The sequence below is a fragment of the Entelurus aequoreus genome, linkage group LG27 (assembly GCF_033978785.1).
Source record: "Entelurus aequoreus isolate RoL-2023_Sb linkage group LG27, RoL_Eaeq_v1.1, whole genome shotgun sequence".
NCBI lineage: Eukaryota > Metazoa > Chordata > Actinopteri > Syngnathiformes > Syngnathidae > Entelurus > Entelurus aequoreus.
Genome location: NC_084757.1, coordinates 27,059,712 through 27,082,636, shown reverse-complemented (window position 1 = coordinate 27,082,636; position 22,925 = coordinate 27,059,712). Strand labels below are relative to the sequence as shown.

Sequence of the window (22,925 nt, the reverse complement as noted above, 5' to 3'; positions counted from 1 at the left end):
GACATTAAAGTGTATATAAAGTATCTCACTTTTGTATCGACGCACACTGCCAATTAAACAAATTGACAACGACTTAAACAAGTTGAAAAACTTATTCGGGTGTTACCATTAAGTGGTCAATTGTATGGAATATGTACTGAACTGTGCAATTTACTAATAAAAGTTTCAATCAATCAATCAATCAATCAAGTTCACAGTAACATTCAGGGCTCGCTGATGCAATGATGCGTTCACTGCCCCCTCCGGTGTTGTAAAAGTGAACTACACTCAAGCAACTCCAATGACACAAAAGAAAACACGCGTTACAGAGACAGTCTTTTGTACAACTATTATTAATCCAATTGTATTTATATAAGTCCAAATCACAACAGGCGTTATGTCAAGGCACTTTGCACATGGAGTAGGTCTAAACCTCCATGCCCGCGGGATGAGTTTGCTAAGTATAAAAATGAGCCGAAATTTTTGAATTCAATCAATCAATCAATGTTTACTTATATAGCCCTAAATCACAAGTGTCTCAAAGGGCTGTACAAGCCACAACGACATCCTCGGTACAGAGCCCACATACGGGCAAGGAAAACTCACCCCAGTGGGACGTCAATGTGAATGACTACGAGAAACCTTGGAGAGGACCGCATATGTGGGTAACCCCCCCCCCCCCCCCTCTAGGGGAGACCAAATAAACGGCTGTTCTAAATGTGTCCACTAGAGGTTGCAATAGCAATTATTTGTATCTTTGTAGATTATGCTACATAAGTAAAAAAAATAATAAACCACAAGATGTTAGTGCACCAGTCAAGGAAAAAGAGCAAACTACATAAATAACATACTGTAACTTGATTTTGATATTATTTGTTTATATTGATAGATTGAAAATGAACACCAATGAGTTGACTGATGAACAATATCACATAATTTATTCGGAAAGTATAAATAACAAAAAATAAAGGTAAAATACTATTAACCGCAACATGTAAGTGTAACAAAAAAAAAACCCCCAACAACATTATGATTTGTACATTTTCAAAATGTGCTTGTTCTATTTTTAAACAAAGAAAACAATCAGAAGTTGTCTTTATTTTTAAGTTATCATGCCGTGATTTTACCAGTCCGGCTCACTTGGGAGTAGATTTTTCTCCATCTAAAATGAGTTTGACACCCCTGCCTTAATCACATAAACATCCTCTATAAAGCAATCGAAGTTGATATATTATAGCTCAGGTGTCAAACTGAGCTATAATATAGGATTTGGTCCTCCAGATCCTTTAACGTGGCTTGAGAAAGCCTGGAAATAATGTGTGTCATTAAAGCACCTCATCCTTCTGACTACATTTATAAATGTTTTTCCCTTTTGACAGAAAACATTTATGTAATACAGGAAATTGTATATCTTTTCAAATGTAATATTGTCATGATCCATTGCCCGGATCATGTTTTGTTCAGTTTTTGACTCCCTCGGTTCTGTTTTCAGCACCCCTGGGTTTGTGTTTTAGTTGTCATAGGTGCTGATTAGTTTCAGATGCTCCTGATTAGTCTTCGGGACGCTCACCTGCTCCTGGGCACTAATTAGAGAGCTACTTATTCCTGTTTTTCGCCACACGCTATCTGGCTGTCTTGTTTGCTTTAAGCAAAAGTTACGTTTGACGATTCCTTGTTTCTTTGCTCGTGTTTTCTGCGCCAAGTTTTTCCGTTAGCTTTGCCAGAGCTACCCGTGCAATGGGCACACTTTTCTGTTTACTTATTATCCTGTATAATTTATGAGGAATAAATCATTTCCTTACCTGCACCTTGCCTCCAGAGTTCCTGCTGCATCTTGAGAGAACGATCCGCGCAGTAAAATGCGACCCAAGCGTGACACATATTATCTTATCATGCAACAAATACAAACAAAACACCTTGCATTATGATTTCAAAGCAACTCATCCAGCATTTTGTACATACAAAAAACTAATAATCAAATGTATAGTAAATTCCATCCATCCATCCATTTTCTACCACTTGTCCCTTTCGTAATTTATACATTTGAAAACATAATTACTATTAAAAGGCAGCCATAACTGTGATGTGGCTTGCAAAAAAAACCAAATGAGACACCTGTATAATAACTTTTAGAAAATAGTGGTAAATATTTAATTTCCCACAATATTTCACTTTATCCCAAGTTTTAAAAATGGAAGAAATGTGTGTTCATTTTTATTAGTGTTTGGATTTTTAGTATTAAATTATCAAAATTAAAATTAAAATGCACAGAACACGCGCAGAAGCACATGTAAAATGTCAATTAATGAATGACAGCTTCATATTACATTTTACTGAAACATATTCCCAGCCCCTTCCTGCTCCGTCACTGATAAAAATAAAATGTCTGATTTCACCTTGCAGTCCTACTTGGTCAAAGCGTTATGTTTGTCTTTAAAAAGCCTGCTGTACTGGGTTCGAATCCTTGTTGGACCGAAGTTGGGAAGAGTTAGAAATTTATGTTTAAATTATGTTAAAATTGTAATTTTGTTCGTAAAAAATATATCGAACAATTTATTCCTCATTCATTTGTTTTTGTACAAAACAAACATAAAAATTAATTCAAGTTTGATTAATAAAGTATTAAAAAAATAGTTTTATATTTAAAAAAAAAAAGTGTGATGTTTAAAAATTTTTTTTTTAACATATGCTTAGGGCCTTAATTTAGCCTGAGGCAGCCCTGATGTTTCCCTGCTCGTCAGGCTTGTAGGGATGATATAGCCTCTTGTGTTTTTTCCTGACCTAATGTATATTCCGCTCTACCCCGGTATTGAGCACTGTATAACAGATAAACCACAGAAACCTCGACTACACACATACATACATACATACATACATATATATATATATATATATATATATATATATAATATATATATATATATATATATATATATATATATATATATATATATATATATATATATATATATATATATATATATATATATATATATATATATACATATATATATATATATTATATACATATACATACATACATTTTTTTAGCCCAATGCGGCCCCCGAGTCAAAAAGTTTGGGGACCCCTGGTCTAAAGTGTCGGAGAAGCTGAGACGCAGAAAAAAAATAAGATGGCGAAAAGTTAATTTTTTCGGCCATTATTTATTGCTATCATTCATTCCAAGTGAACACACACTGCAAGAAGAATAAATACTCATTCAAACGGCTACAGTATTTACACCTAACATCCTGGTAATCTCGTGGTGTGGCGTTCAAGTACACTGGGAGGTGTCATGGATGAACACTATTGCGCGTGTGACAGTGTCGCGTCACCTCCTCTGTCGGAGCAAAATATGTTGCCGTGTCTCTCAGGAGGCGAAGTAGGCGTCCTGCATGGAGTAGAGGCGGTCCATGGGCGTGAGGAGGGACGTGTTGCCCAGAGACAAGCAGTCGCCCTCGGCCACGTCGCCGAAAAGCGCCTCATTGAAACCTGAGTGAGGCACATTTAACTGGTTTTAATTTCTTCTGGATGTAATTAGTCAAGTCAGTTTATTTTGTTACATTCTCCACATGTATTAATTTTCGTCAAATCATGGGTGTCACGTCATGTGACAGCCCCGTGCTCTTTACCGTAGGGGTGCATGTGATCCCCTGGCATCTGAGGAGGGGTCAGGCCCTGTCGGAAGGGGTCTGTGTCAAAGTCCTGCTGCTCCACCCTTTTGGGTCCCATCTGCTGCTGCTGGACTTGGGAGTAGGAGGAACCCAGGTGCTCCGGCGGAGAGGTCAGGGTGCCGCTGGGAGGCGCTGTGGAGCAAAAAAAAAAGAAAAGAAAAAAAAAGTTAATGATATGTTTGTTTGGAACAGGGGTCACCAACCTTTTTGAAACCAAGAGCTACTTCTTGGGTACTGATTAATGTGAAGGGCTACCAGTTTGATACACACTTAAATAAATTGCCAGAAATAGCCAATTTGCTCAATTTACCTTTAACTCTATGTTATTATTAATAATTAATGATATTTACACTTAATTGAACGGTTTAAAAGAGGAGAAAACACGAAAAAAATGACAATTACATTTTGAAACATAGTTTATCTTCAATTTCGACTCTTTAAAATTCAAAATTCAACCGAAAAAAAGAAGAGAAAAACTAGCTAATTCGAATCTTTTCGAAAAAATTTAAAAAAGAATTTATGGAACATCATTACTAATTTTTCCTGATTAAGATTAATTTTAGAATTTTGATGACATGTTTTAAATAGGTTAAAATCCAATCTGCACTTTGTTAGAATATATAACAAATTGGACCAAGCTATATTTCTAACAAAGACAAATCATTATTTCTTCTAGATTTTCCAGAACAAAAATTTTAAAAGAAATCCAAAAGCCTTTGAAATAAGATTTAAATTTGATTCTACAGATTTTCTAGATTTGCCGGAATAATTGTTTTGAATTTTAATCATAATAAGTTTGAAGAAATATTTCACAAATATTCTTCGTCGAAAAAACAGAAGCTAAAATGAAGAATTCAATTAAAATGTATTTATTATTCTTTACAATAAAAAACTAAAATTTACTTGAACATTGATTTAAATTGTCAGGAAAGAAAAGGAAGGAATTTAAAAGGTAAAAAGGTATATGTGTTTAAAAATCCTAAAATCATTTTTAAGGTTGTATTTTTTTCTCTAAAATTGTCTTTCTGAAAGTTATAAGAAGCAAAGTAAAAAAAAATCATGAATTTATTTAAACAAGTGAAGACCAAGTCTTTAACATATTTTCTTGGATTTTCAAATTTTATTTGAGTTTTGTCTCTCTTAGAATTAAAAATGTCGGGCAAAGTGAGACCAGCTTGCTAGTAAATAAATACAATTTAAAAAATAGAGGCAGCTCACTGGTAAGTGCTGCTATTTGAGCTATTTTTAGAACAGGCCAGCGGGCTACTCATCTGGTCCTTACGGGCTACCTGGTGCCCGCGGGCACCGCGTTGGTGACCCCTGCTTTGGAACATCACGTTTGCATGCTCGAAGAGGAGTAGGAAGAAGCAGTGCTTATTTAATTAAACCCATTTTTAGTATTTTAGAAACTGCTGAGTCACTATTGTTATCTTGGGATGAAAGAATGTGCTTAAATAATTTGTTAATTAGATGTAAAAAAAAAAAAAAAATGATGAAAGATGTGTTCAAATAATGTATTAAATAAATAATAGATCAAAAAATAAATTTGAGAAAAATTAAGCAATTATATAAATAAGAAAAAACAATGCATAATGCATGAATCAACGCAGGAATATTGGTGTGGCCGTGCGATAGTACGTTGGTAAACCTTTTGCCACAGAACACAGGAAGTATGGCACGGGCCAGTTTATTTCTTTCACTTAGTTCAATGAATATTATATAGGTCCCAATATGTTACGCACTGTAGTTAAATATTTCTAACCCAACTTGGTGGAGTCGGTGACAAAGTAAACAGTTGGAAATTGCGGTCAATTTAAATTCTGTGTGGAGAATACGCTGTGGTTCAATTACAAATAGACATTCTCAGCCTTCTGCTTCTTCTGTGCAATATACAGGTATATCTTATCAAAAATAACGACTTAACTCGTGATTAATCACCCAAAAATATTGCATTATGCACGTATATATTTATATATATATATATATATATATATATATATATATATATATATATATATATATATATATATATATATATATATATATATATATATATATATATATATATATATATATATATGTCTTAATTAGATTATCCAAAAAAATAGTGCTCGATACCGTGGTAGAGCGTGATATGTATGTGTGGGAAAAAAATCACAAGACTATTTCATCTCTACAAGCCTGTTTCATGAGGGGGATTGAGGAAAACCCCTCATGAAACAGGCTTGTAGAGATGAAATAGATTTTTTTCCCACACACATATATATATATATATATATATATATATATATATATATATATATATATATATATAAATTATATTAATCATGCCTTTTATTTTGACTGCACATGTTCCTTTACCTCAGGGGTCGGCAATCCAAAACGTTGAAAGAGCCATATTGGACCAAAAATACAAAAAACAAATCTGTCTGGAGCCGCAAAAAATTAAAAGTCTTATATAAGTGTTACAATGACGGCAACACATGATGTAAGTGTCTGTATTAGCTATATTAGCCTACTATCAAAATTACTATTTGTCGCAGGCTGAAGCAAATCTTCGTTGACAGAAATGTTGAAATGTAATATTTAATCTACACATTTTTACACCATTAGAAACCATTAGTAATTCAGAGGCTACTCAGAAGGTGAGATAACTCCTGGAAATTACTGGCTATTAATGGCCAAAGGTATAGATGTGTGTGTCCAAGTTAAAGGAAACGGCAGGCTGTCTTCTTTAAATAGATTTATTACAATCTTTGGCAAGCTAGGTCATGTTTGCTGTGGTCTGGAACAACATGGCACACAAACAACAATATAAAATGCAGCCAATGTTACATACAGATAATGTGTCATGAGACATGCAAAACTAAATTATATACAAAGAGGATAACAGTAAAGGATATTAAATGAGCTCAAATATACCTACAAATGAGGCATAATGATGCAATATGTACATACAGCTAGCCTAAATAGCATGTTAGCATTGATTAGCTTGCAGTCATGCACTGACCAAATATGTCTGATTAGCACTCCAACAAGTCAATAATGTCAACAAAGCGCACCTTTGTGCATTCACGCACAGTATGTAACTTTTGGTGGACAAAATGAGACAAAGGAGTGGAAGATTTTACATGTAAACCAACTGTTCTGTCACAGTCCACACTTTGGTGAGTTCAATACACGCCAAAATTAGTAGGACAAAACGATGTTCACCAAATACTCTCATCAGTGAAGCATACACACAAACATATTAAACAGTGGGCTTTCTAACAATTGGGAAGGTTTGTGTCATGTTTGTCCTCAAACAAAAAACATACTAAAACAAAACAAGTATTTCCCCCCCCATCTTTTTCCTTTTTCAATCCTTTTTTTAAAAATGCTCCAGGGAGCCACTAGGGCGGCACTAAAGAGCTTTACCTTAACCACAGATATTTAAATTATTTAAAAAAATGTTCCTGGATGACATTCTGACAATGAAATTGCTTTTGTGTCCAAATATTGGGGTCTTTTTTAAGCTTGTTTAACTTATGCACAAGAGTAATGACCTGTGATTAATCACGATTAATCCAAATTTAAAAGTGTGATTAATCGCAATAAAACAAATAATTATGTCAGAGCACTCGTAACGATGTCATATATGTTCACCTCATTATGTAATGATGCCACATTTTTTAGTAACATTCTTGAATGTATTTTGTCATCAACTCTGACACTTTTTATAATAACTTTGAAATTGTTACTACTAAATAGAACAAAATGTAACAATATGGTGCATTATGTAATAATTCATTGAATCGCATGCCATAATTAAAAAGAACTGCAACGCAAAGCATCAAATATTTAGATTTACGTCGCAACATTTTTGAAAAAAAAACATGCAATTATTTTCTGTTTCATATTTGTATTAGTGTTTTTTATTCTCAGTTTTATGGAGCGCCAACTGAGACAACATGAGTTAACTAAATAACTCTTTGAAATATTACTTAAATGTGTCATTATTTAATTCAAATTGGAATTAGTGTTGTGTTATTAAATGTATCATTAATTTATGTAAAATTAAATGTAGTTATTGAATTGTTCTATGATTGAATTAATTCAAGTTGAAATTATCTATCGATTTCATTATCTCATGATTTATTATGGTCACATATTTATTTAAATATGTATTTATTATTAAATTGTGTCCCATTTGGCCCTCCAAATAGTCTCATGTATGGTATTATCATAACATTATCCATATAGTATGAGTAACTTCCAATATTTCAGTGCACTTGTAATTTTCATGTCAGTAGGTGTAACTTTTGTTTCTTACAATCACAATCTTAATTAATCAATAAAGTCACATTTGATTACAATTACTGCATTTTTCGGACTATAAAGGCGCACTTAGAATCATTTAATTTTCTCAAAACACGCCTAACTTACGGAATAATTTTGGTTGTGCTGACCGACATCTAAGCTATTTTATTTGTTACATGGTGTAATGATAAGTGTGACCAGTAGATGGCAGTCACACATTAGAGATACGTGTAGACTGCAATATGATGGCAGTCAAACATAAGAGATATGTGTAGACTGCAATATGACTCAAGTAAACAACACCAACATTGTATATGTTCCATTGAAAATATAGAACATTACACACAGCGCTCAAAAATCTATCAAAATGTTTTAGTACGACTTTGGTAAGCTATGAAGCCGCACCGCTTGATGGATTGTACTGTGCTTCAACATACGAGTATTATCATGGTGTGTGTATAAGGTTAGACATATTATCTGGCGTTTTGTTTCGCAGTGTTATGCAAAACCAACTTTTTTACCTTCTGGTACCTGCTGATCTGTGTTTGGGATCTGCATAAGTCCTGAAAATTTGCATGGGTCCGCTTTTGTAGTCCGTACCGACACCGTAGTCCATAAGCTTCTTCTTTTTCTCTATCTTCTTGTTATGTGTAAGGCTGCAGCTAACGATTATTTTTCTATCGATTAATCTATAGATTATTTTTTCGATTAATCGGTTAATCTATAGATTATTTTTTCGATTAATCTATAGATTATTTTTCCTTTTACCGATAATTTTTTTATTCAAAATGAAGATGAAAAAATAAATGTAGGCCCGTTTTTTCAAAAGGCATGGCTTTTATTTACAAAAAAAAGAAGTATGGCCACTCAGTCAACATTGACAACAACATGACTAAATATTCTGTAACAATGTAAACATTTAAAACTTTTAACATTTAACAAAATTAAAAGTAGCTTATTTGCTTTTTAATGTGCAAATATAAAAGTCAACATCCAGTGCGAATCTTAATATTCTGCAATAGTATAAGCATTTCAAAAGTAAAAGTATTGCTTATTTTACTTTAAAATGTGCAAAAATAAAGATAAACATCCAGTACAAAAAAAGTGCAAAACAAAATATTCTGTAACAACAGTGTAAACATTTCAACAAAAGTGAAAGTATTGCTTATTTGCTAAAATATGCAAAAATAAAGATAAACATCCAATACAAAAAAGTGCCAATCTAAATATTCTGGAGCACTGTAAACATTAAGTATTGCTTTTAAAATGTGCAAAATAAACATCCAGTCCAACACAGTACACAATAACCAATTCTACTCATTCCAGTGAGTGACTAACAGTTGTAATGAAGAAAGGTTAGCATGTGTACATGTTTGGTTCTTTTCTTGTTTACAATATTCCCAGCAGCTGAAAATAGGCGCTCAGAAGGGGTCGATGTGGCTGGAACTGAGAGCTAATTAGCCTTCACCTCAAGCCAGGACTGCGAGTGAGCTGAGCTGCAGTTTATATTTCTAGAAGGTCAACGGGCTCATAGTGATGTTACTAGTAGTTGACTGGGAGGTGTTTATTATCATTTGGGGAGAGTCCGCTGCCTGATGCTCACCTGCTAAACACCTATCTGCTCCACGCTGAAGCGCTGACTACATGCGCTCTGAATACACACTGCTGATTGGCTGATAATGCTTTGTGTGTACCAATCAGATGGTTGTGTGGGTGGGACAATGCTGCGTGTGTACCAATCAGGTGGTTGTGTGGGTGGGACAATGCTGCGTGCTGAGACAGAGGCAGAAGAGCGAAGCAGCTTGTTATGACTTTAGCAGCTAAAGTTAGCTTTAGCTTAGAAACTCGTTCGGTACACCCCCGTGCCGAACCGAAAGCCCCGTGCCGAAACGGTTCAATACAAAACACGTACCGTTACACCCCTAGCAGATACAAATAACACATTCATGTTTTTGTGTAATGATGACAACGTATGCTCGCGCGGACGATTGACTAGTTGATGGTTTTCTTTTCAAATGTTCGTTCATAGCCGTTGTGCTGCTATGATAGGCCATTTCCGCTCGACACAGTGTGCATACAACAACATTATTAGGCCGTTTATTGAAATACTCCCACACTTTTGACCACTTTTGGCATGCTTTTCCCCCCTCGCTCGCACCGCTCGCATCGTCTGCTTTGATCGTCTGCTTTGCGGTCCGCCATGACGGTAGTGTGACGTAAATATGCGACGCGTCGACGCACAAAAACGGCGTCGACGTATTTACGTAACCGATGACGTCGACTACGTCGACGCGTCGTTTCAGCCTTAGTTATGTGACATTCATCCTTCGCTGTTGCAATTTCTAATATAAAGTAGTGTAAAGTTCTTACTTATATCTGTCAGTAAACTCCCCATGAAAGCACTAAAACATACCGGTGTAGTGAGTTTACATTATTCACCCAAGGAACTTTAGTTATTAGAGAGTTCCGGTTGGATGTTTTTTCACGGGACACATTTCCCGTTGTTGTTGCACTAGTGAGCCACGGATGAGGAGATGCTGCTCCGTTATCGATTTAAGTAAAGTCTGAATGTCATTAAAACAGTTAGCTCCATCTTTTGACACTTCTTCCACTCCCGTCCTTGCACGCTACACCGCTACAACAAAGATGACGGAGAAAAGACGCTGACGAAGGTGAGCCACGTAAACAAGACCGCCCACATGAATTTACCATGAATTGATTAACGTGGACCCCGACTTAAACAAGTTGAAAAACTTATTCGGGTGTTACCATTTAGTGGTCAATTGTACGGAATATGTACTGTACTGCGCAATCTACTAATAAAAGTTTCAATCAATCAATCAATTCAATCAATCAATCAATCACAAAACGTCACATCCTGAAGCGACTGTCAGAAAGCGGCTTGAAGATGGTCTGTAAAACATAATCTATGCAACATTTTGACCAAACAACCACCATTACATGTTATGTAGACCACAAAGATTGGTTTTCCATTTAGAAAGAAAAAAATAATATGACCCCTTTAATGCGCCTTATAATCCGGTGCGCCCTATAGTCCGGAAAATACGGTAATTCTCATGAATATGAAATGTTTTTTGCATTCAATGCATTGAGTACTAACTTTTTCAATTATGTAAGAAGTTATTATAAAATGGGTCAAAGTTTATCACAAAATGCATTCAAGAATTGTACCACAGAATGTGATGTCATTGCAAAATGAGAGGAAAGGGTATTACATAATGCACCGATATTACATAACAAATACTTATACCTTTGTGAGGTGGTGGCTCTTCCTGCCGTTCCTGTTGTTGTTGTTGTCTCCTGGCCAGTTTCTTCATCTAAACCACACGCATCATCACAGTGTAAGAATGTGCTTAGTCAGCATTATTAGGTGAAGGATGTCTTTCAGTATACTAAAAAGGAACCCCCACTTTTTTTTTAAGCGAGGACCTATGAGGTTTCATGTGCTCTGACATGTCATCAGTTTCCTCTATGAGGAGATAACTACGCTGATTTACACTCTGGCACACACAGCTCCTTTATTATAGGCTGTGTGTGTGTGTGTGTGTGTGTGTGTGTGTGTGTGTGTGTGTGTGTGTGTGTTGATGTGTTACCTTGGCTCTTTGGTTCTGGAACCAGACCTGCACGACCCGGACACTAAGGCCAGTCTCTCCTGCCAAGGTCTCCCGGACCTTTTGATTAAAAGATCCAGGAAAAGGAGATTAAAAAGAGAAGGGGGGATTTTTTTCTTCTTTTTTTTTTATACGTAGATAAACAACAGAGGTCTCTTCAAGGTTATTAATGTGTTTTATTGTTGACAAGGTTAACTTAAAATGTCATTTATGTACAAGTCATGAGTTATGTAACCTTTTTTAAACCTTAATAATTATGATACAAAACGTATTTTGTATCAAACATTTGATGAAATGATGAGTGGGTTTATTATCGTGAGTATACATGGATGCAATTATATATACTGTATATATATATATATATATATATATATATATATATATATATATATATATATAGATAGTACTTTATTGATTCCTTCAGGAGAGTTCCCTCAGGAAAATTTAAATTCCAGCAGCAGTGTACAAAATTGTAAAAAGTAAATAATGGGGGTATAAATGGAGACAAAATAGAAAAATATTACAATAGAATAAAAATAAAAAGCAACGATGAGAATAAAAATATAACAGTAAAATAAGAATATAACAAGAGAAACTAGGCATTAGTGACCATGTTATGAAAAAGTATTTCCCTGTTATTGTTTTGCATCCCCTGTCATCCTAGTACCCCCCCACCCTCCCCCCCAGAGAGGAGTTGTACAGTCTAATGGCGTGTGGGACAAAGGAGTTTTTGAGTCTATTAGTCCTGCACTTGGGATGAAGCAGTCTAGCACTAAACAGGCTCCTCTGGCTACTGACAACGGTATGCAGAGGGTGACTGGCATCATCCAGGATGCTCACTAGTTTTTCCACAGTCCTCTTCTCTTCCACCGTCACCAGTGAGTCCAGTTTTATTCCAATCGTAGAACCGGCCCGCCTGATCAGTTTCTCCAGTCTGGAGCTGTCCTTCTTAGATATGCTGCCCCCCCAGCACACTACGATGTAGTACAGAACACTGGCAACCACAGACTGGTAGTACATCCACAAGAGTTTTTTACAGATGTTGAAGGAGTGCAGCCTCCTCAGGAAGTACAGCCTGCTCTGTCCTTTCCTGTACAAGTGGTCTGTGTTAACAGTCCAGTCCAGCTTATTGTCCACCCACACCCCGAGGTACTTGAATGAGTCCACGGTCTGTACCTCGACTCCCTCGATCACAATAGGTTGTGACCTTGGACTCGACCTCCCAAAGTCAATGACCAGCTCCTTGGTCTTTGTCGGATTGAGCTGCAAGAGGTTCCTGTGGCACCAGACAACAAAGTCCCTCACCAGCCTCCGAAACTCCTCCTCTCTGCCGTCCCTGATGCACCCGACGATGGCTGTGTCATCCGCGTACTTCTGGATGTGACACAGCTCTGAGTTGTAGCAGAAGTCAGCGGTGTACAGGGTGAACAGAAGAGGGGCCAGCACCGTTCCCTGTGGTGCTCCGGTGCTGCTGATCACAGTGTCAGATGTGATGTCCTTCAGTCTGACGTACTGTGGCCTATTGGTGAGGTAGTCTGAAATCCAGGCAACCAGGCAGGGGTCCACTCGCATTCTGTCCAGCTTGTCCTGGAGAAGGCGGGGATGGATAGTATTAAAGGCACTCGAGAAGTCCAGGAACAGGATCCTCACAGCGCCATTTCCCTTATCCAGGTGTGAGTGGGCTCGGTGCAGCAGGTAAAGGATAGCATCCTCCACACCAACGCCTGCCCGGTACGCAAACTGCAGGCTGTCCTGGGCATGTTGCACCTGTGGTCTGAGGAGGCTGAGAAAGAGCCGCTCCATTGTCTTCATTATATGAGAGGTGAGCGCCACTGGTCTGTAGTCGTTCAGCTCACTGGGGCAGTTCTTTTTGGGAACTGGAACAATTCACGACGTCTTCCAGAGGGTGGGCACTCTCCCCAGCTGCAGGCTGAGGTTGAAGATCCGCTGGAGTGGTTCACCCAGTTCTGCAGCACAGGTCTTCAGGAGTTGGGGGCACACCTTGTCTGGGCCTGCTGCTTTCCTAGGCTGTAGCTTCCTCAGTTGACCTCTGACCTGGTCCGCAGAGATGACTAATGTCTGCGTAGAGGTGGTGGAGGGTGGTGCTTCAATGGCTGGGGGGGAGGTGCGTTGAGGGGAAAAGAAGAGGGGGTGGCTGCGATGGGGAGTGAGGGGTGGAGAGGACACGGGCTGGTTGAAACGGTTGAAGAAGTTATTCATCTCATTGGCCCTCTCTATTATCCCCCCAACAGCTCTGGTCTTTGTCTTGTGGCCTGTGATGGTTTTCACACCTTCCCAGACCTCCCTCATGTTGTTCTGCTGCAGCTTCTGCTCCAGCTTCTTCCTGTAGCTGTCCTTAGCCTCCCTCACGCGTTGTTTCACCTCCCGCTGTGCTGCTCTCATTGCCTCCCTGTCTCCACTCCTGAAGGCAGCTTTCTTCTTGTTGAGGACAGCTTTAACCTCTTGTGTTACCCAGGGTTTGTTATTAGGGTAGCACCGGACAGTCTTAGCAGGGCAGATCACGTCCACGCATAAGTTGAGTTAATCCGTGAGACAGTGAGTCAGCCCATCAATGTCCTCTCCCTGTGGAAGCAGCACGTCCCAGTCTGTGGTGTTGTAGCAGTCCCTGAGGGCATCTTCCATTTCAGGGGACCACCTCCTCACAGAGCAAGTGTTAACAGGCTGCCTTTGGACCAGGGGGGTGTATTTTGGCTGAAAATGGACAAGATTGTGGTCAGATTTCCCTAGTGGGGGGAGGGGTGTGACCTTGTATGCATCCTTGACATTAACATAGAGTAGGTCAATTGTCCTGTTGTTTCTTGTGGGACAATCCACAGCCTGGTAAAAAGCAGCTAACGTTGAGTCCAAAGTAGCATGGTTGAAGTCCCCAGAAATGATGAAAAAAGCCTCAGGATGTTTTGTCTGTAGCCTTGATGTGATGGCGTGGATCCTCTCACATGCATTGGCTGCATCTGCCCTCGGGGGAATGTAAACACAGAGGGAGATCACGTGACTGAACTCCCTCGGCAGATAGTATGGCCGGAGGCTAACAGCTAGTAGCTCCAGGTCCGGGCAACACAAGACTTTCTTCACGTAGATGTGTCCCGGGTTACACCAGCGGTTGTTAACGTATATGATGAGCCCCCCACCTTTGCTTTTCCCACAGGCTTTAGTGTCTCTGTCAGCTCTCACTGCGGTGAATCCCTGCAGGTCCACGTCAGCATCCGGTACCAGATGGTTTAGCCATGTTTCCGTGAAGATAAACAGGCTGCTCTCTCGATATGCACGCTGGCTTTTATCTTGTTCGGCAGCGAGTTCACGTTCCCCATGATGACGGAAGGAAAGGATGGTTTGTAGCGCCGTCGATTTTCCTCTCGCTTAGCCTTTAGCTTAGCCCCCGCTTTGCAGCCCCGAGGATATATATATATATATATGATTTTTATCCTGTAATTGTATACAAAATATTGTTTTATATAAATTCAATTTGTGTATCTGATTGTTATATCTGAATGACCGGTCATAAGCTTTTGCTTCTTCCTGCTCCTTTTCTGACACACAATATTTCTTTTTTTAATTACATTTGCTTACAATATTACTATTATTTTTTTTCAGATGACAATATTGTATTAGAGAAGCTATTTTGTTTGAATTGTGTAGATGGATGGATTGGTTTGAAATAAATGAAATGACATTAATTAGAGTTTAAAGTGACATTAAAGGAAATAAAATTTAATGAAGTTGAGTTGACTTGACCTAAAGTGACATACATTTAAATAAAATTAAATACAAATTAAATTAGGTTTGATTTGGTTAAGTTGAGTTGAGGTGACGTGACATGAAATTAAATGAAAATGAAAATAAATGAAATTAAACTAAATGGAGTTGAGTTGAGTTGCTGTGACATGAAATTAAATAAAATAAAAAAATTAAATTGAGATAGTTGACAGTGACATAAAATAAAATTAAAATAAATACAAATTTAATGAAGTTGAGTCGAGTTGATGTGACAAGAAATCAAATAAAACAAATTAAATCTAAATTGAATTAATTTGATTTGATGTGATGGGAAATACAATTAATCAAAATTAAATCAAAATTAAATGACGTTGATTTGGTTAAGTTGAGTTGACGTGACATGAAATGAAATGAAATAGAAATTAAATTAATTTGAGTTGACATAAAATTAAAATAAATAAAATTGAAATGAAATGAAGTTGAGTTGAGTCGAGTTGACATGACGAGAAATTCAATTGAAAAAAATTAATAAAAATGAAGTGAAGTTGAGTTGAATTGGCGTTATGTGATGTGTAATTAAATACAATTTAAAATAAATTAGTTTGATTTGGTTAAGTTGAGTTTAGTTGACGTGACAGGAAATGAAATAAAATGACAGGAAATAAAAATAAATTAAATGAATGGAAATCAAATAAAATAAAGATGAGTTGAGGTGACGTGACTAAAGAACGGAAGAAAATGAACACAGAGAGCCAATTTGTACTTTTTCAAAATCTGAAAAAATTATAAAAACTCGAATTTTCCTCCTAAAGGTCGCTCCTTTTTCCTCACGCCTTGAACTCTGCGTTTTATACAAGGCTGCGGCCAATTTGTGGATTTTTCCGGGCTCGCGAGTTTCACATGCCGCCAATAAATCTTTCCTCGTCACATCAGGCCAAAGAAATTGCCGAACGAGTCACGGTGGCCCGATGAAATTGTTAACAATACATAAAACGCACTCACGCAATCATTCAGTCGGCCATTTAGCGGGTTATGGACTCACCATCGACGTCAGCTGTTTCAGCGCGCGGGACGGGGAGAAGGACGAAGAGTTAATGATTTTTATCCAGGCACTGTCTTTTGTTGAAATTGTCAATGAACACAAGCGCCTGAGAAAATATTTCATGTTTCAATATGTACACCTGCAACTAATAGACTTGTGCGGCCAACATTTGTACAAAATAAAATTTCTCCAAAAACTCGGTGGGTGCAGCTCTATAGCCCGGAAATTACGGTACTTTTTTCCTCCACTTAAATAATAATTTGGAGTGCATGAGAAAGTGGAAATGAAATCGTAGCTCTTTTTGACCACATTTATTAACACGTTTATTTTGCATGTGTGAGTAATGAGGAGTAAACCGCTCAGTCAGCATTAATAGCGCTGATGTAATATAGCGAAGAAGCGAATGCGGAGGTAGATTAGCTGCTGCATGCTGATCACTCATGATACTTTCAATGCAGCTACTGCCATCTTGTGGAGTTAATTTAAAAAAAATACATCAGGAGGTTGCCTACAGTCACAACCATTTTTTTTTTAACCAGAGGCGCTAACTGGAGCATTGAAACCAGCAAAATAACGTAAAAATATGCAAGACGTTACATATATAGAGGAGAAATATAATTATAGGGAAACATTTTACTTAAAACATCCTGGTAAACATCGTGGACATTTCAACAATGAGGATCTTATTAATCTCATTACTTACCTAACTATCTATACATGAGAAGTTTGATTATTTATGTATTGTTATTTATCTATGTGTATGTGTTACAAATTGAGTACAGGAAGTGAACAAACAAATGTGTTAGAAATTGCTATGAAATGGAAAAGGGGCAGAATGTAATACGTTTTTCTACTTCCTACTCCTTTTTATGTTGTAAAAACAAACTGGAAATATGTGCTGCATCATACTGTAACTGTATGTATGGAAAAAATAAACCAATACCAATATCATAACCATAACATATGTGCTATAATCAATGACATCCAATTTGTACAGTACCTGAAAAGCAAGGCTGGACCTAAACAGAAAGCCACGTCATATTAAGTGTCGACTGAAAGATTTTAACAGGACACTTTTCATAGGTAAAAAAAAAAAAGTGTTGTTTTTTTTTCTCCAGAAAAAACATTCCTTTAAAGTGCAGCAAAATCTAAGATACATATGTGTCCTTTTTTGCCGCCATCAGAAAAGCAATGTTCTTTAGATCTTGTTTAATAAAAATGAATAACAGAATCCAGGTACAAGCAGGAAGTAAGTGCCGTATTTTTTGGACTATAAGGCGCACTTAAAATCCTTTCATTTTCTCAAAAATAGACAGTGCGCCTTATTACCCGGTGCGCCTAATGTACGGAATCATTCTAGTTGTGCTTACCGACCTCGAAGCTGTTTTATTTGGTACATGGTGTAATGATAAGTGTGACCAGTGGATGGCAGTCACACATAAGAGATACGTGTAGACTGCAATATGATGCCAGTAAACAACACCAAATTTTTAAATGTTCCATTGAAAATAAAGAACGTTACACACGGCGCTCAAAAATCTGTCAAAATGTTTTAGTACGTTTGTTTGTCGGCCCATTACGGCTACCGTAGTCAGAGATACCAGTATGGTGTGTGTATAGGGACCGCAAAATGGCACCCATTAGCGGACATATTTTATCTGGCGAAAAACAACTTTTCTTATCCTCTGGTACCTGCTGATGTGTATTTGGGATCTGCATAAGTCCTGAAAATTTGCGAACGTCCGCCACTGTAGTCCGTGCCGATACCGTAGTCGATAAGCTTCTTCTTTTTCACTATCTTCTTGTTATGGGACATTCACCCTCTGCTGTTGCCATTTCTAATACAAAATAGTGTAAAGTTCTAACTTATATCTCGCTATGGAAGCGCTAAAAACTACCGGTATAGTGAGTTTACATAATTCACCCACGGAACTTTAGTTATTAGAGAGTTCCTGTCGGACATTTTTTCACGGGACACATTTCCGGCGTTGTTGTTGCACTAGTGAGCCACGGATGAGGAGATGCTGCTCCGTTGTTGATTTAAATAAAGTGTGAATGTCATTAAAACAGTTAGCTCCATCTTTTGACACTTCTTCCACTCCCGTCCTTGCACGCTACACCGCTACAACAAAGATGACGGGGAGAAGACGCTGTCGAAGGTGAGCCACGTAAATAAGACCGCCCACAAAACGGAGCTTCCTGAAGCGACTGTCAGAAAGCGGCTTGAAGATAATCTGTAAAACATAAACTATGCAACATTTTGACCAAATAGCCACCATTATATGTTATGTAGACCACAAGGAAGTGTTTTATATTTAGAAAAAAAGCATAATATGACTCCTTTAATGCGCCTTATAATTTGGTGCGCCTTTTGTATGAAAAAATACCTGAATAGACCCGCTCATCGGCAGTGCGCCTTTTAATGCGGTGCGCCCTATGGTCCAGAAAATACAGTATATTACAACACCTGATAGGAAGTCACCATTTTTTATAGTACATTAATGCACATTAATAAACATAAAATGTTAATGTGCCAAATTGTAGCCAAAGGCTAATTTCCATCTGCAGTTCCCAGCAGGGTCATTGTAACCTTTTTGACCTCGGTGCCCAACTTTTCCACTACAGAGGGGCCCGGGGACCACTCCAATATTAACATTGAATGAGTAATTTTACTCTTGATTAAAATCATATTCAAAAATGATATCTAACCTACTTACAGTTTACTACCTTGTCAAATGATATAAAAGCATGTGTCAATCACAAAGATTATTATTCATTTAACAAATAAAACCTTAGGCTCAGGTCAGGCTGATTTGAAAAAGAAGTACTAACCAAATTAACAATACATTTACATACAATTTGTATTATGTTGTGCTAAAATAAATACGCTAAATTAATAATTAATATTTTTCTGAACTAAACTGTCAATAAAATTAAAGTGAAAATACAGCTTCACCACTTTAGTCATCATGTTTGCGCTTAAGAAATGTCTCTACTTTGTAGGGATGATGTTTGATAAGGAATTATCGAGTTCGAGCCTATTATCGAATCCTCTTATCGAACCGATTCCTTATCGATTCTCTTATCGAGTCCAGATAGGTTGTTGTATATGGAAAAAAACACACAATATTTGGTTTAACAAAAGCTCACTTTTATTATATAAGAAAAAAATAAAATCTAATAAATAAATAAATATTGACTGTTACCCACCTAAAAAAATAAAATAAAATAAATAAATATTGACTGTTGTTACCCAAAGTATATTAAGTGGGATTTTTCAGAGAAACAAATATATACAGTAACACAAAAACAACCTGTCTCTGTGATCACTATAGGTGTATAAATAATAATATAGTGTTAAATAAAATCAGTCCCTTGGGCACAAAAGTGAAAATAATACAGCTCTCCAAAAAGTGCACTTCTGCTGCTATTTGACATAACTGTTTGTTATGATGCTTTGACATTTTTGCACTTTATTTCTTTATTGAAAGAACATTCTATGAAGAGAAAAGTTATTTGCAAATGTGGTTACAATGCTAATAAATGAAAAGTTAAAGCTAAAAAAAGAAATACACTTTATTGAGTTAACATTATTTCTTTATGGGGGAAAAATGTTATGAGCTAGAGAATATAACAACTACACTACCCAGCATGCAACAGGAGTTACGAGCATGCGCGGTAGCCCCGAAAAGTGTTGCATGTTGCCACGCTGTGAAAGTAAACGTCAAGAACTCAGCCAACACGCCTCGTCTGCATTATTTATAATTAGACCGACAACACATATACAGTGTGATTTTGTTTTGTTTACAAGGAAAGAAAAACAAAAGTTAAAAAAGGGAGATATGTTGTATATATATGTATGTGCTGCGGTTGCTTTAAGAACGTTGCGACAGCTGCCGTAAAGGAGGTGCGTTGCTATGTTTCCGGTTGGTCGTAAAAGTGTTCATTTGTTTTACCCTGCTAAAATCTCTCAGTAAAGTTATTCGATGGATTATAGCTTTTGTTTTGAACTTTATTACACCTTGGAGCGCTTTTTCCCGTCCATTGTTTTCCTGCTTTCGCTATCTGCGCCTAATGACTGAGCTACGTGACGTCATTTATTGTGATGTCCCACGGAGCATTTCTGGTCGGGACGGGATTCGAATAAAGAATCAACTCTTTTCCTTTACTATAGTGGTCTCGATAACGGGTACGGGTTCTCAAAAAGGGATTCGAGTCCGAGGACTCGGTTCTTTTCTTATCAAACAACCGGGAAAACCGGTTTCGAGTATCATCCCTACTACTTTGTCTGTTTGTTTTTTATTGTCACTACTGCCACAAGTGGTGGTAAAGTGTATTACAACTAAGTACTGCTGCGGCCTATACGGAGCACAGCTGAAAAACAGACATATGACATTCTAGGGGGCGCTCGCAGCCCAACAATGGGCTCTATGGTTAAGAAACACTGTTTTTTGATTGATTGATTGAAACTTTTATTAGTAGATTGCACAGTACAGTACATATTCCGTACAATTGACCACTAAATGGTAACACCCGAATAAGTTTTTCAACTTGTTTAAGTCGGGGTTCACGTTAATCAATTCATGGTATCAACGTCCATCTCTTCGCAGTGCGCCTTATAATCCGGTGCGCCCTATGGTCGGGAAAATACGGTATGTAAATTGCTTTTTTAGTCCTTACCTTACGACAGGGCTTGGATGAGACCTCAAACGAGGCTTTGAAGACGCGTCTTTGCTGGGTGGTCAAGATCGTGCGAGGTCTTTTAGGACGTTTGCTTTCCCGCTCCTCTGATCTGATCCGTCTTCCCGTAACCTTCGCGGACTCTTCCTCTTCGTCCTCAAGGTGGTCGTCATCACTTTTACCTTCATTGATCCAAAAGAGAAAGACTTAACCAGGCACTAATGTAAGAATGGTGCTATTGTGCGGACGTTACCCGTGTCGGACGACGACGAGGTGCCGGCCCCGCAGTGGTAGTCCTCCCTGGCGCACACCGGCCGGCCCCCCTTGAGGATGCAGTGGTCTCCCGTCCTCAGCGGAGCGGAGCACACGTTGCAGGCGAAGCAATGCACGTGGAAGACGGCGGTCCCGGCACGCATCACGAGCTCGCTGGGGGAGATGGCGTCTGTACAGCCGCCGCAACGCACCGCAAACAACCTGGCCGGAGAAGGTGAGAGTTTGTTTTCATAAGGATAGGGTGATGACATGACGTGATCTGTCATTCGGAAGAAGTTGAGTGTAGGGTTGTACGGTATACCGGTATTAGTATAGTACCGCGATACTAATGAATCATATTCGGTACTATACCGCCTCCGAAAAGTACCGGTTCGCCACACCCACCCTTGTCGTTGTCACGTCGTGACATTGCTGGTTTACGAGCAGACGAGCATGTTCGGCAGCGCACAATCAAAGAGTACTTACAAGCAGACACAGTGTGTAGACAGAAAAGGGAGAACGGACGCATTTTGGCTTAAAAACTAACGATAAAGGTAAAGTTATAACACTGAAACGCCCTCAGGAAGAGGTGCTTTAAGACATGGCTAGCTAGCGGCTAAAGTCCAGCCGCAGTCTGCAGTGTTGTAGCTACTTCTAAATCCCTAATCCTCGCCTCCATGGCGACAAATAAAGTAAGTTTCTTACAAGTATCATCCCTGCAGGACGAGGAATAGCTAAACATGCTTCACTACACACCGTAGCTCACCGGCGTCAAAATGTAAACAAACTCCATTGGTGGATCTACACCTAACATCCACTGTAATGATACCAATTATAGGAGCGTATCTAGTTGATACTACTATGATTACATCGATATTTTTAGGCATCACACCATCTTCTTTGTTTTTTTAAAATATTTATATTATGTTTATAAAGTCAGGAAATATGTCCCTGGACACTTTGAATATGACCAATGTATGATCATGTAATGACTTGGTATCGGATTCATACCCAAATTTGTGGTATCATCCTAAACTAATGTAAAGTATCAAACAACAGAAGAATAAGTGATTATTACATTTTAACAGAAGTGTAGATAAAACATGCTAAAAGAGAAAGTAAGCAGATATTAACAGTAAATGACCAAGTGGATTAATAATCAATTTTTACAGTTTGTCCCTCATAATTTTGACAAAATAATAGAATGGAAAATGACACAATATGTTACTGCATATGTCAGCAGACTAATTAGGAGTCTTTGTTTGCTTACTTACTAGTAAACGACAAGTTGTCTTGTATATTCGCTATTTTATTTAAGGACTACATTGCAATAAGAAACATGTTTAATGTACCCTAAGATTTTTTGTTAAAATAAAGCCAATAATGCACTTTTTGTGGTTCCCTTTATTCAGAAAAGTACTGAAAAGTATCAAAATACATTTTGGTATTGGGACGACCCGAGATGATAACCGCAGAAACATAGATGGAAATGAATGTGACACTGATGCTTACTACAATTGAGTATTATGATTAATTAAATATATCCAGTGTTGTTTTTGTTTGTTTGTCAGGTGTTTTAAACTTGGAAGTCACATCTAGAAAGGTTCTGCTGTATGAGGAAGAGACGGCTGA

General features: G+C 37.7%; 1 protein-coding gene across 1 annotated transcript in view; it reads right to left on the bottom strand.

Moving 5' to 3' along the window:
• Positions 1 to 3,147: 3,147 nt before the first annotated feature.
• The window catches only part of LOC133644742 (LIM homeobox transcription factor 1-alpha-like), a 36,962-nt gene continuing 17,184 nt past the window's right edge, over positions 3,148 to 22,925 (bottom strand). The window contains exons 2-7 of the mRNA XM_062039459.1: positions 21,295 to 21,515; positions 21,042 to 21,223; positions 11,567 to 11,644; positions 11,224 to 11,290; positions 3,612 to 3,785; positions 3,148 to 3,471 (exon numbers count right to left, since the gene is read on the bottom strand). Of these exons, the coding sequence (XP_061895443.1) occupies positions 3,350 to 3,471; positions 3,612 to 3,785; positions 11,224 to 11,290; positions 11,567 to 11,644; positions 21,042 to 21,223; positions 21,295 to 21,515 (844 nt within the window). The 3' untranslated portion in view covers positions 3,148 to 3,349. The remainder of the gene's footprint in view (positions 3,472 to 3,611; positions 3,786 to 11,223; positions 11,291 to 11,566; positions 11,645 to 21,041; positions 21,224 to 21,294; positions 21,516 to 22,925) is intronic.